Below are 18,688 nucleotides of genomic sequence, written 5' to 3' on the forward strand. Positions count from 1 at the left end.
CAAAACGTTTATTTCTATATTTTATATTTGTCAAAATTTTATTTCTATAGAAAATGTTTGTCAACATTTTATTTCTGCACTGTTAGAAAAATATGTTTTTCATATGTTCCGATATAAACAAAATGTGTTTCGGGCACAATTTTTAAACACAATATATTTAAGTGCAAACATGTAATATTCCTAAACTAAAATTAAATGTTTGGGACACATATGCTAATATGTTATAATATATTATGTTTGGGGCATGGATGTTTCATAAAAATAATATGTGTGAATGTAACCATATATAAATTTACAAATTTCGAGTAAACATATATATGTTGTGATATTTTATTCAGAGAGCGACAGAGAGAGTATAGAGAAAGAAATAGAGATGGAAACCGGGAGGGTTGACGAAAGATATCAACATAACACAGCGAGAGAATCAAAAGAGAGCAATTTTTGTGAAACCGCTTGTATGTTGTTTTGGAAAACTGTTTTATGATAAGGCCAAAAATTTGATATGCTTAAGTCTAAATATTATTTAATTTGAATATTAGAATGAGTATTCGGAGTAAAGAGAATAGACATTCGAAAGCAAGAGAATAGACATTTGAAAAAAAAGCAGCATGTGTTTTCGCATTGAGAGCAGCATTTTATGTATGTGTGGACATGTGTTTTGTTTATCACTTTGGAATTATGGGCACAATTTTTTTCTTGGTTCGTTAAAAGAAATCGGAACGTACAGGAGTAAGTCCAAATATTCAGACAAAGGACATTAAACAAAAAACGGTGGAAATATACAAAAGTTACCAAGGGATCTTCATAAAATAACGAAAGGCACTATACTCTTTTAGAGTAGGGACAGTAAAATGAAAAAAAAAGGAGAATAGTGAAAAATTAAACAGTAAAATGTATAAAAACAAAGTTTAGTTCCTCTTTATTAATAAGTAGTCCAAGAGGAGTTGACGGACACCTTCAAATATAGAAGCGGGCATTAAGTTCGAGTTTTGCAGCTAAAACAATTGAAAAGGTTTATTTTTTTAAAAATGAATTGTTAAAGGAAAGTAAAAGGCATTATCGCTCATTTTAGACACAATAAGTTTTAAATGGATTTAAAATGGTGTTAAATGCTAGTAAAAAAACTGTTCACGCCTAAATAAATTTATGTGTATATTATAAAATTATTTATGTATGCTTATACTCGACTCCACGTTCGTTTTTTGTTAGAGTTTTTGAATTCTTTCCAAAATTTCAAATTTTTATACCAAAACAGTTTTTTGTTACAAAATTTTTATTTTTGCAAAAAAAAATAATATTTTATCCAAAAGCTCAGTCCATTTCTTTTATATCAAGCACTGTTTCTGACTGTAAATCTTTAATAACTCACATTTCGAAGTTTCATTATAAAAATTTAATATAGTATGAATATAAATGTGCAAATAAAAAAATAAATAAATAATTTTGGTGTTCGGTCGAAGCAGGGATTGAACCCACGACCCTTTGCATGCAAGGCAGACATGCTAACCACTGGTCCACGTGGCCACCAAATGTTTCTGTTTAATAATGTTATGTTTGCATGGGCTCGTGGGCGCTGCGAACTGTGCTATACAAATATAACTTATAATGATAATTGTCTACTGGTGACTATAACAGCTACGTAGCCCTGTGGATAGTGTGTTGGCTTACAAACTGTATGGTCCTCGTTTCGATTCTCCGTCCAGGCGAAAGGTGAAATTTATAAAATTGAATAATTTCTTCAACATTATTTATATTACAGAAAAAGGTGCCAAGAACTAAAAAATTTCGAGGAAGTGAAAATTATATGAGGGAATGAGCACATTCTTCTTTGAGGAAAATTCTTACAAGCATATAATATTTTTGGGCTCAAAATGCTTCCAAACATATAATATGTTCACATAAAAAAACATATTACATGTTTCGGCATATGTTAGAGAAGCGATTTTTTTGAGGGTGTATAGAAAATTTTGTCAAAATTTTATTTCTATAGAAAATTTTGTTTCGGTAGACAAAAAGTTTATTTCTATAGAAAAATTTGTAAACATTTTATTTCTATAGAAATTTTTTTCAAAATTTTATTTCTATCGAAAATTTTGTCAATTTTTTTTATTTTTATAGAAAATTTTGTCTTCTTTGAGGAAAATTCTTACAAGCATATAATATTTTGGGCTCAAAATGCTTCCAAACATATAATATATTCACATAAAAAAACATATTACATGTTTCGGCAGTATCCAATAATATATGTGCTTCCTGCAAAATATGTTTGGGACATATGTTAGAGAAGCGATTTTTTTGAGGGTGTATAGAAAATTTTGTCAAAATTTTATTTCTATAGAAAATTTTGTTTCTATAGACAAAAAGTTTATTTCTATAGAAAAATTTGTAAACATTTTATTTCTATAGAATTTTTTTTCAAAATTTTATTTCGAAATTTTTGTCAATTTTTTTTTTATTTTTATAGAAAATTTTGTCAAAATTTATATCTATAGAAAATTTTGTAAAAATTTGTATCTATAGAAAATTTGTCAAAATTTATATCTATAGAAAATTTTGTCAAAATTTTATTTCTACAGAAAATTTTGTCAAAATTGTATTTTATTTGTCAACATTTTATTTATTTCGAGCAGTACTGAGAGGAGATGGTCGCCCCCTGAAAAACTTGGGAGGCCAACTGGAATTTTGAGGCCAAAGGTCGCCAAAGCTTCCCTCCTTTGTACTTTTCTCGATTTATTCCAATATCTAAGATAACGATATGATGTGATTAAACCTCTCCTTTATGGGGCTACCAATTTGCCAGCTCTATGGCCAAGGTATTCCAAATCCTTCTGTTATATATTCTTCGTTAAAATGTCTTCTACGGAGGCTCCACAGCCACCAAAACCTACGCTAACCACAACTTACGACTACCTAAGTTACCATACTGATGCTTGATGAATGAATTATATTGATTATGAGATTTCTATAAATTAAATATATTTTATCTTCATTTTAGCTGAACAATTTGCCCAAATATATCAATGGCGTCAGAAAGAAATGGCAAAAGGCGATAACACAAATGTGGATATCAGTAAATATAACTCAGTGAAAGGAGCCGAGCTACTTTGTTTAAATTCAAATCTCAAATATGTTCCCAAGAATATCTTTCACATTCCATCTTCGGAAAAGTAAGTCGGTCGTTGTATGAATGGATTTTCTATCTAAAACATACATTTTCTATTATTTCAGAAATACTTTGGTCCACTGTGGAGATCTTTTGGTGAAGTGAAGGAGAATAGCTTCTATTGTGGGAAATACAAGTAGATTAAGTTTAAACAATATGTAGCGATATGTATTAGAAATGAAAGAAGTTGGAACATCGATGGTCAAGTGTATAAAAAAGGGTTTAAAGGGAAATTATATTGGCAAAAACAAATCGCCCCTCCTCCAAAATTGTTGTTGGATTTTTGCAGACTAAACATTTATTGAATCACTCAAGCGCAGAAACTATTTCGTCAGTGGTGTGAAAACTTGGCTAAAATCTAAATATTGACCATTAAATTTAGTAATTTACGCAATTTAATTAGAGTTGTTTAAATAAAACATATTTAGACATATTCTGTTGTTTTAATTTTTCCTCTGATGAAAATCTATTAAAATTGATCCACTTTAGTCATCGGCACATCTGAAGATAAATGTACTCACCTGTACATCGGAAAAAATAACGCACAACCACAAAAAAAAATACATATTCACACTTCGAACTGTGGCTGTAAAAGGGGTTCTTAACGTAGCATTGAATTGACAACGAATACCATTGAATGCCGTTTGGTACACAATTAACGACCTCGATGGTATACAGACCAAGAGTCATTGCTTGAAAACATTCAATGGTGGTCCTATAGTCACCAATTATCCACATAGATTTTTTTCGTCGAGTCTGGTAATGGCAGATTTCATTACACATTGAAGCACAAAAACAAAAAAACACACCAAAATTGACACCAAAAAAGTACAAGTTTTTTCCACTATGGCGTAATATCCCTAGTATGTCTCATTTATAACTTGAATTTTCTTATGAAACGAAAAACAAAATCGTCATGAAAAAAAAACTGAAACCTATTCGCATACAATCGGTTTTAAGAAAATGCTAAAGAAAAATCTAAGCATGCAAATTTAAATAAATTCGTTAAAGGTTATTCATATAACCAGAAGTCATGCAAGGGTACCAAATTAGCTTGGTAAAGCAACCTAACTACCTTCTGCCACTTCCCAAAGTTGGGTAGGTGGAGTAATGTTGAGTTTTACAAATTTATGTGAAAAAAAAAACAACTCATATCAACTCGTAACTACTGTGAAAAACTATTGTTTGGATACTTGTTGAGTATCTTTGCAGTTAGAAAGTTATTCGATTCTATGCAAAATGGGATTTGTATCCATAATTGGAAGTAAACTACAGAAAATATGACAAATTAGTTGAGCTATAATTAGAGATTATTTTCTCGAATTTTTTGCATTCCCGAGAAGACGGGATTCTTTTTCTTAATGTTGCGGGATTTTGGGATCCCACTCATAGGAAAACGTCCCTTGATAGGCTATACATTTTAGAGATTTGAACAAATTAACATTAACCTCCACCATGGATTGCGTAGAAACTTCTACTAAAGACTGTCATTCACAATCGAATTACTTGGTTTGCGGTAACACTTGCCGATGGCAAGATATCTTAAAACTTCTTAACACCGTCTTCTCAATTGTAAGTTAGTCCATACGGAGTATATATCAAACAAAAAAGGCCGATTAAGTACGTATATAATTCAGTTTGACAAAATTTTCTATATCAATAAAATTTGTACAAAATTTTCTATAGACATAACATTTTGACAAAATGTTCTATGGAAATAAAATCTTGACAAAATTTTGTATAGTAATAAAATCTTGACAAAATTTTGTATAGTAATAAAATTTTGACAAAATTTTCTATAGAAATAAAATTTTGACAAAATTTTCTATAGTAATAAAATTTTGACAAAATTTTCTATAGTAATAAAATTTTGACAAAATTTTCTATAGAAAGAAAATGTTGGTAGATTATTTTTGTGGATCTGCTTATTAAAACTATAGACCGATATGGACCAATTTTGGCATGGTTGTTAGCGCAACGTACCAAATTTCACCACGTACCAAATTTCAACCGGATCGGATGAATTTTGTTCCTCTAAGAGCTCCGGAGGTCAAATCTGGGGATCGGTTTAAATGTGGGTTATATATAATTATTACCGGTATGGACAAATTTTTGCATGGTTGGTAGAGACCATATACTAACACCATGTACCAAATTTCAGCCGGATCGGATGAAATTTGCTTCTCTTTGAGGCTCCGCAAGCCAAATCTGGGGATCGGTTTATATGTGGGCTATATATAATTATGGACCGATATGGGCCAAGTTTGGCATGGTTGTTAGAGACCCTATACTAACACCATGTACCAAATTTCAACCGGATCGGATGAATTTTATCCTTTAAAAGGCTCAGCAAGCCAAATTTGAGCGTCGGTTTATATGAGGGCTATACGTAAAAGTGGCCCATTTGCAATACCATCCGACCTACATCAATAACAGCTACTTGTGTCAAGTTTCAAGTCGATAGCGTGTTTCGTTCCGAAGTTAGCGTGATTTCAACAGACGGACGGGCGGACATGCTTAGATCGACTCAGAATTTCACCACGACCCAGAATATATATACTTTATGGGGTCTTAGAGCAATATTTCGATGTGTTACAAACGGAATGACAAAGTTAATATACCCCCCATCCTATGGTGGAGGGTATAGCCTTAGAGGATAATCCTGCCTTTTTTAAAAGTGGGAGCCCGTCATGTTTATCAATTTTTTCCCACAAAACACCATTTGCGTGAAGCCTGCAAACAGCTGTTCCAAAGGAAACAATGGTAAGTTTCTTATATAGCATCGTTGCTGGTGAATAAAAGTTTACACATTACGACAATCCGAATCGGAAAAAATTTTATGGTTATGCCTATCCTGTGTATTTGGGGGGCAAGCTGGGTGTGGTGGACTATGAGTTGCTGCCACCGAGTGAAAGGTTTAGGAGCATTGTATCGAATTGATCCGAGTGTTGCTTGATAATCTTCCATTATTTGGAAAGGCACGAAAATGTGTGCAGCAGCCACATGTAGCAAAACCCCACTATCCTTGTAGTCTATAGATTCATCCTTCTGATTACCAGGTTGATGACACATGATCTGGCTGATCAGCATTTTCGTTCTTATGAGGAAGCCAAAATTGGGTCGATAGATGAGATTGGAGAAGCCAATGGAGAGACATCAGACAAATTGGAGAGACATCAGACAAATTGGAAAGACTCTTTGTGGATCATTTGAAGTCTGGAACATGATTTTTACCCATTCTTGCTTTGAGTGTGGCGGTGGGAATGGTAAACATGCACTTCTTGCAATACAAAGTGTCGTGGGTTCAATCCCATTTTCGACCAAAAATCTAAAAGTTTTTCAGCGGTGGATTATCTCGTCATAGAAAAAATATTTTTTGTTTTCAATCACAAAATTAATTTTTAATTGAAATGTCTTCAATCACAGAAATTATAGTATCAGTCACCAAAGTCATTAAAAACAAGTATATACAGCACTAAGTTCGGCCGGGCCGAATCTTAAATACCCACCACCATGAACCAAATATTAGGGTTTCCTTTGAAATTTCACGAGGGCTTGAGGACACTTCCCGAAGATAAATTTAAAGATTTCACCTAGGAGGACTATATCAGATTCTGGATTTATAAGAACCATTTTTGTTTGAGTTTTAGAGGAATCATTAACATCTCTTGTAAGTGTGCAAGAAAATTATAAAATAACGTCTTGATTTGAAATCTTAAATCTGTAGAAGTAAAATCTGGATATTTTACATTTGGGTTTCACGCAATTTTCGTGATCAGTGCGCCTTCTACACCCTCAAGAAGTGAAGTCGGTCTATATGGAGGCATTACCAAATGGACCGATAAAAACTTAATCCGATACACGTTTTTGTGAGCCTAAAATACCAGAATATTTACAATTTCAGGCAAGTCAGATAAAAACTACGGTTTCTAGAAACCCAAGGAGTTAAATCGGGAGATCGTTCTTATGGGGGCTATACTAAAATATGGACCGATACTCACCGTTTTCGGCACACCTCTTTATGACCCGAAAATACCTCTAGATTTCTAATTTCAGGCAAATAGCATAAAAACTTCGGATTCTAGAAGCCCAAGAAGTAAAATCGGGGAATCGGTCTATATGGGGGCTATACCAAAATATGGACCGATACTCACCATTTTCGGCACACCTCTTTATGGTCCTAAAATACCTCTAGATATCCAATTTCAGACAAATTGGATAAAAACTACGCTTTCTATAAGCCCAAGACCCCAAATCGGGAGGTCGTTTTATATGGGGACCATACCAAAACATGGACCGATACTCACAATTTTTGGCACACGTATTTGTGGTCCTACAATACCTCTAGATTTCCAATTTCAGGTAAATTGAATAAAAACTGCGGTTTCTATAAGCCCAAGAAGTACAATCGGGAGATCGGTCTATATGGGGGCTATACCAAAACATGGACCGATACTCACCATTTTTGCCACACCTCTTTATGGTCATAAAATACCTCTAGATTTCAAATTTGAGGCAAATTGGATAAAAACTACGATTTCTATAAGCCCAAGACCCCAAATCGGGAGGTCGGTTTATATGGGGACTATATCAAAACCTGGACCGATATAGCCCATCTTCGAACTTGACCTGCCTGCAGACAAAAGACGAGTTTGTGCAAAATTTCAGCACGATTGCTTCATTATTGAAGACTGTAGAGTGATTACAACAGACAGACAGACAGACAGACGGACAGACGGACATGCTTATATCGTCTTAGAATTTCTCCCTGATTAAGAATATATATACTTTATATAGTCGGAAATCGATATTTCAATGCGTTACAAACGGAATGACAAACTTATTATACCCCCGTCACCATTCTATGGTGGTGGGTATAAAAATAATTGTTCCAATTAAAAAATTAACTGATACAATTACATTTTTCATTGATTTTTGAAATTTTGAATAATTAAAAAAAAATTTGAACCAATTAAATTTTTAATTGCATATTTTTTAAAATTCTATTAAAATTTCAATTGGCAATTGGTGCTATTTTTCTGTGTTAGTAATGCTGGTGACATTTCTGAGTATTTCAAAGCTATCTACACCCAGAAAAGGAATATAATAACCTCCTACAGCAAAATATTATTTTTGCACGGTGAACATCTAACAAGTTTGTTGTAACCATTTTTATTTTCTCGGACATTACGTATTTGATTTCGACAAAAATTTTATGTTTGGCAAGAAAAAACATAATTGCGGCAAGAGATAAGAAAATACTGGCAACACTCCCACATTTAGCTTGAATACATTTCCATCACGAATATATTTTTTAATAATTGGATTCCTTCTATTTTCTGCACAAAAAAAAAAATCACGAAAATTTTTTCAAATTAAAATCTTAATTGACTTTTAAACAAGTATATACGGCCGTAAGTTCGGCTAGGCCGAATCTTATGTACCCTCCACCATAGCTACGCAAACGTCTACGAGAGACTGTCATCCACAATCGAATTACTTGGGTGGCAATACTTACCGATGGTAAGGTATCTTAAAACTTCTTAACATCGTGTTCTAAATTGTAAGTTAGTCCATACTTGGTATATATTAGAAACAAACGGTATATATAGGTAAGTCTACAAATAATTACGAATCGATATGGACTTTTGCTTAGATATGGATATATTGATATGGACGGTACTTAGAGAGTCAGAATTGGAATGTGGGGGTCGCTTATATGGGGGCTATATACAATTATGGCCTTGATATGGACCAATTTATGTGTCATTGGGATCGATTTATCTGAGTGATATATATAAATATAGACCGATATGGACCTAGTTAGGCATGGTTGTTAACGGCCATATACTAGCACAATGTAACAAATTTCAACTGACTCGGATGAAATTTGTTCCTCCAGGAGGCTCCAAAACCAAATCTCGGGATCGGTTTATATGGGGGCTATATATGTTTATGGACTGATATGGACTAATTCCTGCATGGTTGTTAGAGACCATATACTAACACCACGGACTAAATTTCAACCAAATTTCAGCAGGATCGGATGAAATTTGCTTTTCTTAAAGGCTCCGCAACCAAATCTGGGGATCGTTTTATATGGGGGCTATATATAATTATGGACCGATCTGGACCAATTTTTGCATGGTTGTCAGAGAACATATACTAATACCATGTACCAAATTTCATTTCCGGATCGGATGAAATTTGCTTTTCTTAGAGGCTCCGCAACCAAATCTGGGGATCGTTTTATATGGGGGCTATATATAATTATAGACCGATATGGACCAATTTTTGCATAGTTGTTACAGACCATATACTAACACCACGTACCAAATTTCAGCCGGATCGGATAAAATTTGCTTCTCTTAGAGGCTCCGCAAGCCAAATCTGGGGTCGGTTTATATGGGGGCTAACGTAAAAGTGGTCCGATATGGCCCATTTACAATACCATCCGACCTACATCAATAACAACTACTTGTGCCAAGTTTCAAGTCGATAGCTTGTTTCGTTCGGAAGTTAGCGTGATTTCAACAGACGGACGGACGGACATGCTTAGATCGACTCAGAATTTCACCACGACCCAGAATATATATACTTTGTTGGGTCTTAGAACAATCTTTCGATGTGTTACAAACGGAATGACAAAGTTAATATACACCAGGGTATAAAAATATTCAATTAAAAATTTAATTTATTCAACAAATTTTTTAATTGAAACAAAAATCAATCACAAATATTAATAATATCAATTGATTTTTTGATTGGATCAGTTAATTTTTTAATAATATTTCAATTTATTTTTTTAATTGATACTGTCATTCTGTGGCAATTAAAAATTAATTGGATCAATTAATTTCGTTATTGAAGACAAAAACAAATATTTTTTTTGTGTATATGGAAATTGTCAAAGAACGATAATTGAACACAAACTTCAAGAAACACGATGTGTAAACAATTTTATTATTATGTACATAATTGTATTACTATCTATGCCGAAAAAAGTAGTTCCTCTCTGTAAGAAATTGACATATTTATTTTTAATTTTCTGTGATGAGAAAACATTAAAAATTATCAAAAAAATCCGTTTTCACGCGAACTTCATTGTGGCTATCAAATTGGTATTAATTTTGCGTAATCCAAATAAAGTTGCATTACAATTTTGAATGTTGACCTATAAAAAATCCAAGGTCAAACATAGTACACAACATTATAAATACATTAAATATTAACTAAATTGTTTCAGAAGAGTCAACACCTAAGGCAACCAAAAAAACAAAAATTAATATAAATTGGACAACTATTGCGAATGAAAGGAATGGCATATCAACAAAAATAGCTGTTGAAAAACGTAATTACCTTGAGTACTTTACAAATAATTAACCGCTATAAAGTAACAATTAAAATACCATTTCAGATGCAAATATGGAGAATGTACAAATAATATTCGTTTTGTTTTCTTGGTGATGGCATGACAAGAAATCATATTATTTCAAAGTAACAAAGCGTTTCTTATATAGCCAAAGGTAAGAAAGAGGCAATCTTCAGTACAAAATAGTAACAAAAATTCTTGCAAAAGTAAATGGTCTCCATAATATTGGCCGGTTGCATGTTCATAGCATTTTAATAGCCGAACAATTGGTGCTTTTAATTTCAATTGGCTCAGTTATGAGGCAAGTTTTGCTGTTGAGATATAACCCATTTCAATTTCTGAGTCATTGAATGTTGATGTTTTGCATAAGCGGTAGCCCCCCTACCAAAATTAAACAATACAAATCCAATTGAATATATGAACAATTGTTTGATTGCAACTATTCGGTCCCTATTTTGATATACTATTAGGTGTAGTCAAAAAAGCTCGTTATATTTTCAATAGATGACGTTATTTATATGCATCTAACATTGTATAATTCCGACTAGGTTCCCTTTGATCCATACCATTTTGTACTAAAAAGCTTTACTGCCAGGTTTAAGATTGGTTGATTCAAAATTTTCTATAGAAATAAAATTTTGATAAAATTTTCTATAGAAATAAAATTTTGACAAAATTTTCAATAGAAATAAAATTTTGACAAAATTTTCAATAGAAATAAAATTTTGACAAAATTTTCTATAGAAATAAAATTTTGAAAAAATATTATACAGAAATAAAATCTTGACAAAATTTTCTATAGAAATACAATTTTGACAAAATTTTCAATAAAAATAAAATTTTGACAAAATTTTCTATAGAAATAAAATTTTGACAATATTTTCTATAGAAATAAAATTTTGCCAAAATTTTCTATAGAAATATAATTTTGACAAAATTTTCTATACAAATAAAATTTTGACAAAATTGTCTATAGAAATAAAATTTTGACAAAATTTTCTATAGAAATAAAATGTTGACAAAATTTTCTATAGAAATAAAATTTTGACAAAATTTTCTATAGAAATAAAATTTTGTTGTTTTTTTATTTCAGCTTAAAACCATACATTGACTAAACTACAAGAGTAGCTTAACCAACAGAGGAAAATAATGTTTGTCAAATTTATTTGGGCAAAGCCCTATAGACTGCAAGATGGTTGGATGGACGCACGTTTCGGAATTACCACATTCCTCATCAGCATCCTCTACTTGCAGCAAAACTATCAACCAATTATCAGAATAAATTCAGGCAGTTTATTAAACCCAACAAAAACCACACTTGAACCCTCCGAAAAAAGGTTTTACATTGATAGCCGGCTTATGCCGAAATAAATTCGAAACAAACATATCTCTTTTCCTATGCCACTGTCAAATCATCGATTTGAATTCACATGGCTGGGTTTATTTTGAGCGTGCCTCCTCTTCTTTTTCCATTTGTTTTGTTTTGTTATTGTTGGTTTTGTTCTTTAAGCATTGTTGTTGTTTTTTTATTTCAGCTTAAAACCATACATTGACTAAACTACAAGAGTAGCTTAACCAACAGAGGAAAAGAATGTTTGTCAAATTTATTTGGGCAAAGCCCTATAGACTGCAAGATGGTTGGATGGACGCACGTTTCGGAATTACCACATTCCTCATCAGCATCCTCTACTTGCAGAAAAACTATCAACCAATTATCAGAATAAATTCAGGCAGTTTATTAAACCCAACAAAAACCACACTTGAACCCTCCGAAAAAAGGTTTTACATTGATAGCCGGCTTATGCCGAAATAAATTCGAAACAAACATATCTCTTTTCCTATCCCACTGTCAAATCATCGATTTGAATTCACATGGCTGGGTTTATTTTGAGCGTGCCTCCTCTTCTTTTTCCATTTGTTTTGTTTTGTTATTGTTGGTTTTGTTCTTTAAGCATTGTTGTTGTTTTTTTATTTCAGCTTAAAACCATACATTGACTAAACTACAAGAGTAGCTTAACCAACAGAGGAAAATAATGTTTGTCAAATTTATTTGGGCAAAGCCCTATAGACTGCAAGATGGTTGGATGGACGCACGTTTCGGAATTACCACATTCCTCATCAGCATCCTCTACTTGCAGCAAAACTATCAACCAATTATCAGAATAAATTCAGGCAGTTTATTAAACCCAACAAAAACCACACTTGAACCCTCCGAAAAAAGGTTTTACATTGATAGCCGGCTTATGCCGAAATAAATTCGAAACAAACATATCTCTTTTCCTATGCCACTGTCAAATCATCGATTTGAATTCACATGGCTGGGTTTATTTTGAGCGTGCCTCCTCTTCTTTTTCCATTTGTTTTGTTTTGTTATTGTTGGTTTTGTTCTTTAAGCATTGTTGTTGTTTTTTTATTTCAGCTTAAAACCATACATTGACTAAACTACAAGAGTAGCTTAACCAACAGAGGAAAAGAATGTTTGTCAAATTTATTTGAGCAAAGCCCTATAGACTGCAAGATGGTTGGATGGACGCACGTTTCGGAATTACCACATTCCTCATCAGCATCCTCTACTTGCAGCAAAACTATCAACCAATTATCAGAATAAATTCAGGCAGTTTATTAAACCCAACAAAAACCACACTTGAACCCTCCGAAAAAAGGTTTTACATTGATAGCCGGCTTATGCCGAAATAAATTCGAAACAAACATATCTCTTTTCCTATTCTGATAATTGGTTGATAGTTTTGCTGCAAGTAGAGGATGCTGATGAGGAATGTGGTAATTCCGAAACGTGCGTCCATCCAACCATCTTGCAGTCTATAGGGCTTTGCCCAAATAAATTTGACAAACATTCTTTTCCTCTGTTGGTTAAGCTACTCTTGTAGTTTAGTCAATGTATGGTTTTAAGCTGAAATAAAAAAACAACAACAATGCTTAAAGAACAAAACCAACAATAACAAAACAAAACAAATGGAAAAAGAAGAGGAGGCACGCTCAAAATAAACCCAGCCATGTGAATTCAAATCGATGATTTGACAGTGGCATAGGAAAAGAGATATGTTTGTTTCGAATTTATTTCGGCATAAGCCGGCTATCAATGTAAAACCTTTTTTCGGAGGGTTCAAGTGTGGTTTTTGTTGGGTTTAATAAACTGCCTGAATTTATTCTGATAATTGGTTGATAGTTTTGCTGCAAGTAGAGGATGCTGATGAGGAATGTGGTAATTCCGAAACGTGCGTCCATCCAACCATCTTGCAGTCTATAGGGCTTTGCCCAAATAAATTTGACAAACATTCTTTTCCTCTGTTGGTTAAGCTACTCTTGTAGTTTAGTCAATGTATGGTTTTAAGCTGAAATAAAAAAACAACAACAATGCTTAAAGAACAAAACCAACAATAACAAAACAAAACAAATGGAGAAATAAAATTTTGACAAAATTTTCTATAGAAATAAAATTTTGACAAAATTGTCTATAGAAATAAAATTTTGGCAAAATTTTCTATAGAAATAAAATTTTGGCAAAATTTTGACAAAATTTTCTATAGAAATACCATTTTGACAAAATTTTCAATAAAAATAAAATTGTGACTAAATTTTCTATAGAAATAAAATTTTGACAAAATTTTCTATAGAAATAAAATTTTGGCAAAATTTTGACAAAATTTTCTATAGAAATAAAATTTCGACAAAAGTTTCTATAGAAATAAAATGTTGACAAAATTTCTATAGAAATAAAATTTTGACAAAGTTTTGAAGATCGCTATAATGAAAAACGGGAAGATGATTTGATTTGGTTGTGGTAGTTCATACATTTTTTTAAATCATAAATGTTGACAAAATTTTCTATAGAAATAAAATTTTGACAACATTTTCAATAGAAATAAAATTTTGACAAAATTGTCAATAGAAATAAAATTTTGACAAAATTTTCTAAAGAAATAAAATTTTGACAAAATTTTCAATAGAAATAAAATGTTGATAAAAGTTTCTATAGAAATAAAATATTGACAAAATTTCTATAGAAATAAAATTTTGACAAAATTTTCTATAGAAATAAAATTTTGACAATATTTTCTATAGAAATAAAATCTTGCCAAAATTTTCTATAGAAATAAAATTTTGACAGCATTTTCTATACAAATAAAATTTTGACAAAGTTTTCTATAGAAATAAAATGTTGACAAAATTTTCTATAGAAATAAAATTTTGGCAAAATTTTCTATAGAAATAAAATTTTGGCAAAATTTTGACAAAATTTTCTATAGAAATAAAATTTTGACAAAAGTTTCTGTAGAAATAAAAAAAAATTCTATAGAAATAAAATTTTGACAAATTTTTGAAGATCGCTATAATGAAAAACGGGAAGATGATTTGATTTGGTTGTGGTAGTTCATACATTTTTAAATCATAAATGTTGACAAAATTTTCTATAGATATATAATTTTGACAAAATTTTCTATAGATATATAATTTTGACAAAATTTTCTATAGAAATAAAATGTGGACATTATTTTCTATAGAAATAAAATTTTGACAAAATTTTCTATAGATATAAAATGTTGACAAAATTTTCTATAGAAATAAAATTTTGACAAAATTTTCTATAGAAATAAAATTTTGACAAACTTTTCTAGAGAAATAAAATTTTGACAAAATTTTCTATGGAAATAAAGTTTTGACAAAATTTTCAATAGAAATAAAATTTTGACAAAATTTTCAATAGAAATAAAATTTCTACAAAATTTTTAATAGAAATAAAATTTTCTATAGAAACAAAATTTTCTTTAGAATAAAATATAGAACATTTTGTCAAAATTTTATTTCTATAGAATTTTTTTTTTCAAAATTTTTATTTCTATAGAAAAATTTGTCAAAATTTTATTTCTATAGAAAATTTTGTCAAAATCTTATTGTCAAAATGTTATTTCTATAGAAAATTTTGTCAATATTTTATTGTCAAAATTTTATAAACTACCACAACCAAATCAACCCATCTTCACGTTTTTCATAATAGCGATCTTCAAAACTTCTCTGTCACCATGGTTATTTTAATTGCCCTGGAATGTTAATTTAAATATTTTTGATCTGATTAAGACCTTTACAGTATCGACTCTATATTTCGTAAAGGTTATATCTATTCGAGCATTAATTGAAAATAGCTTTACGTACTTAATTTACTTCATTGATATCCGGGTGTGTGATATCTATGTTTCTATTTTGGCCCTTGAATTGTTACCAAATATTATTTGTTGTTATTATTTTGTTATTGTAGTCTTGATTAGATGTTGGCATTCTTTCTTGGTTTCGGAAAGCGATAAGATATTGCACGTCAATGATTAGTTAGTAATTTATTGAGAAGACAATCTAGGTTCTAGGTCACACACATGAATAGTGCAAATACCCTACTGTAGAAAGGCACAATATGGCAAGAAAAATGGAAAATATACAATATGTCGAATCCATAAAATATGAAATTGTTTGAAATTGAGATCTCTAGTATCTAATTATTGACCACACAAAAATGAATCATATAACCTGAAAAATAATTTATTTCTTGTCCAAAAGTCAATAAACATTTTAATGAAGTCGCTTTGTCATTATTCAACTTAAAAATAGGTATCTTTACATGAAAGAAAATTTCATTAGATTAAGATCAACCTGGCTTTAATAATTCTTAAAAATTCTTCATAATGAATGAAATCGTCAACGAAATCGTTGTTGACTATTTGTATTTTGATAAAATTTTGATAAAAGTGTTTAAAATTAGCATATGTCTTGCGACACTTTATATTGAAAACCATTTTTACTTGAAACACGACATAATTTCTACTGAAGTCGATTCTGAACTTGGAAATTTATTTAAGTTGCCGTTAACACGTTTTTAAAGGACTCTTATAGCACATGCAGAAAAGACTAATAAATTCAACTCTGCTTTCTATTGTCTCCTGCACAAAAAATGATTCAATCACGAAATTGATCCAATTAATTTTTTAATTGAAATTTCTTCAATCAATGATAGTACCCACCACAGTTTTAATTGGGCATAAAAAATATTTCATTAAAAAATCAATTGAATTGATTTGAATTTGTTTTTATTTTGATAAAAAAAATATTGTCACAATTAAGTTTTTAATTAAGTTTTTAATTTTTAATGAAATTAGCAAATTTTTGACCTAATTGACTTAATGTATCTAGTTTGATTAAAAAGTTAATTGTATCAATTAACTTTTTAATTGAAAAAGTTTTCAGCTTCAATTAGCTTTTTAATTGGAAATATTTTGGTAATATTATTTTCTGTGTACAAAAAAAAATTTGATTCAATCACGAAATTAATTGATCCAATTAATTTTTTAATTGAAATGTCTTCAATCACAGAAATGATTGTATGAATTAAAAAAATTAATTGATCTAATTAAAAAAATAATTGATACTATTAATTTGTGTGATTGATTTTTATTTCAATTAAAAAATTTGTTGATTCAATAAAATTTTTAATTGAATATTTTTTAAAACTCAATTAAAATTTTAATTGGAAAAATTTTCGTAGTATTTTTTTCTGTGTAAAATCAAGTTTAAAAAATATTTGTGTATTAAATGTATCCTTACTTCAATTCTCCGCTTCTTTGGCTCAGAATCAATCGGAATGGTTTGGGAGGAAAGACTTATTTGTGTGTGTCAAAAAAATATTCTAGTTATGATATTTGCGTCTGAATTTATTTAAAAAAAAAAACATGTCATTTGTGATTGATTTTTATTTCAATTAAAAAATTTGTTGATTCAAAAAATTTTTAATTGAATATTTTTTAAAACTCAATTAAAATTTTAATTGGAAAAATTTTCGTGGTATTTTTTTCTGTGTAGAATCAAGTTTAAAAATATTTGTGTATTAAATGTATCCTTACTTCAATTCTCCGCTTTTTTGGCTCAGAATCAATCGGAATCGTTTGGGAGGAAAGAATTATTTGTGTGTGTCAAAAAAATATTCTAGTTATGATATTTGCGTCTGAATTTATTTAAAAAACATGACATTCATAATTGAGTTCGACCTTAACGGTGTGCTTGCTTTATATATTAACAGCGCGTTAAAAATGGAAATATTTGTGTATTGCACCATAATGATACTTGAAGTTTTGCCAAAAACTTCAAGTATGAGGAACGAAATTTTAGACAAGCAAATTTTTCTTTTAACGCTAAAAATGTTCATAAAAGCAAATAAAATAGATTAGAGACAATCGTTGAATCGCTTATAATAAATTTGGGTTTATTTGCTATTAAATACTTCATAAAAAGGGAAATTTCGTTCGTTCCGGAGGAAAGTATATTTTCATTGGGTGTAGCATCAACCAAATAGCTAATATCCATGTTCGGATTTGCACTGTCATTCCATTTCCAGAACTCACGACAAATCCACGAACAGGAAAATTTGATGTTCTGAATTCTATGGTCTTTTATGAACTTTTGTGTAATCGGCGGAATTCCTCAATCACCAAAAAATTCACTACACAGAAAAAAATTTCACGTAAATTTTTCCAATTAAAATCTTAATTGCGTTTTAAAAAATATTCAATTAAAAATTAAATTGTATCAACAAATTTTTTAATTGAAAAAAAAAAATTAATCATACAAATTAATAGTATCAATTAATTTTTTAATTAGATCAATTAATTTTTTAAATGAGTGTCAATTAATTTTTTAATCGATACTATCATTTCGGTGATAGTATCGATTTCAATTAAAAAATTAATTGGATCAATGAATTTCGTGATTGAATAAAAAAAAAAAAATTTTCGTGTGTAGGGCGGAAATGAAGAGATAATTTTTATTATAAATTAAAAACTTTCAAAATTTTTACGTTCTATTTTAATCGGAAATTAACCCATGTTCGGATATCCAAAATCATCACCATTTTAACCATACAGTAGATCCTTCTTACTATGTTATTTTTGGGAATCGTACGAAAATCTTCTTTTGCTTTAGTTCATATTGAACTTATGTGTACGGTCATTGACCTTTGTACCCACGTTTTGTTCATCAAATTTTTGAGACATACTTATAAAAAGTAAGATTTCATTAAGCTGTAGAAAATTTCGAAAAAAATAATAAAATTTAACTACTAGCAACTAATTTTTTTCCAATAAAAATAAGTTAAA

General features: G+C 30.3%; 1 protein-coding gene across 1 annotated transcript in view; it reads left to right on the forward strand.

The window, feature by feature from the left end:
* Irc (Immune-regulated catalase) overlaps positions 1–3,596 on the forward strand; it is a 59,428-nt gene extending 55,832 nt beyond the window's left edge. The window contains exons 9-10 of the mRNA XM_075291927.1: positions 2,996–3,167; positions 3,229–3,596. Of these exons, the coding sequence (XP_075148042.1) occupies positions 2,996–3,167; positions 3,229–3,268 (212 nt within the window). The 3' untranslated portion in view covers positions 3,269–3,596. The remainder of the gene's footprint in view (positions 1–2,995; positions 3,168–3,228) is intronic.
* The last annotated feature ends 15,092 nt before the right edge of the window (positions 3,597–18,688 follow it).

This window comes from Haematobia irritans, chromosome 1, assembly GCF_050003625.1.
Source record: "Haematobia irritans isolate KBUSLIRL chromosome 1, ASM5000362v1, whole genome shotgun sequence".
Taxonomy (NCBI): Eukaryota; Metazoa; Arthropoda; class Insecta; order Diptera; family Muscidae; genus Haematobia; species Haematobia irritans.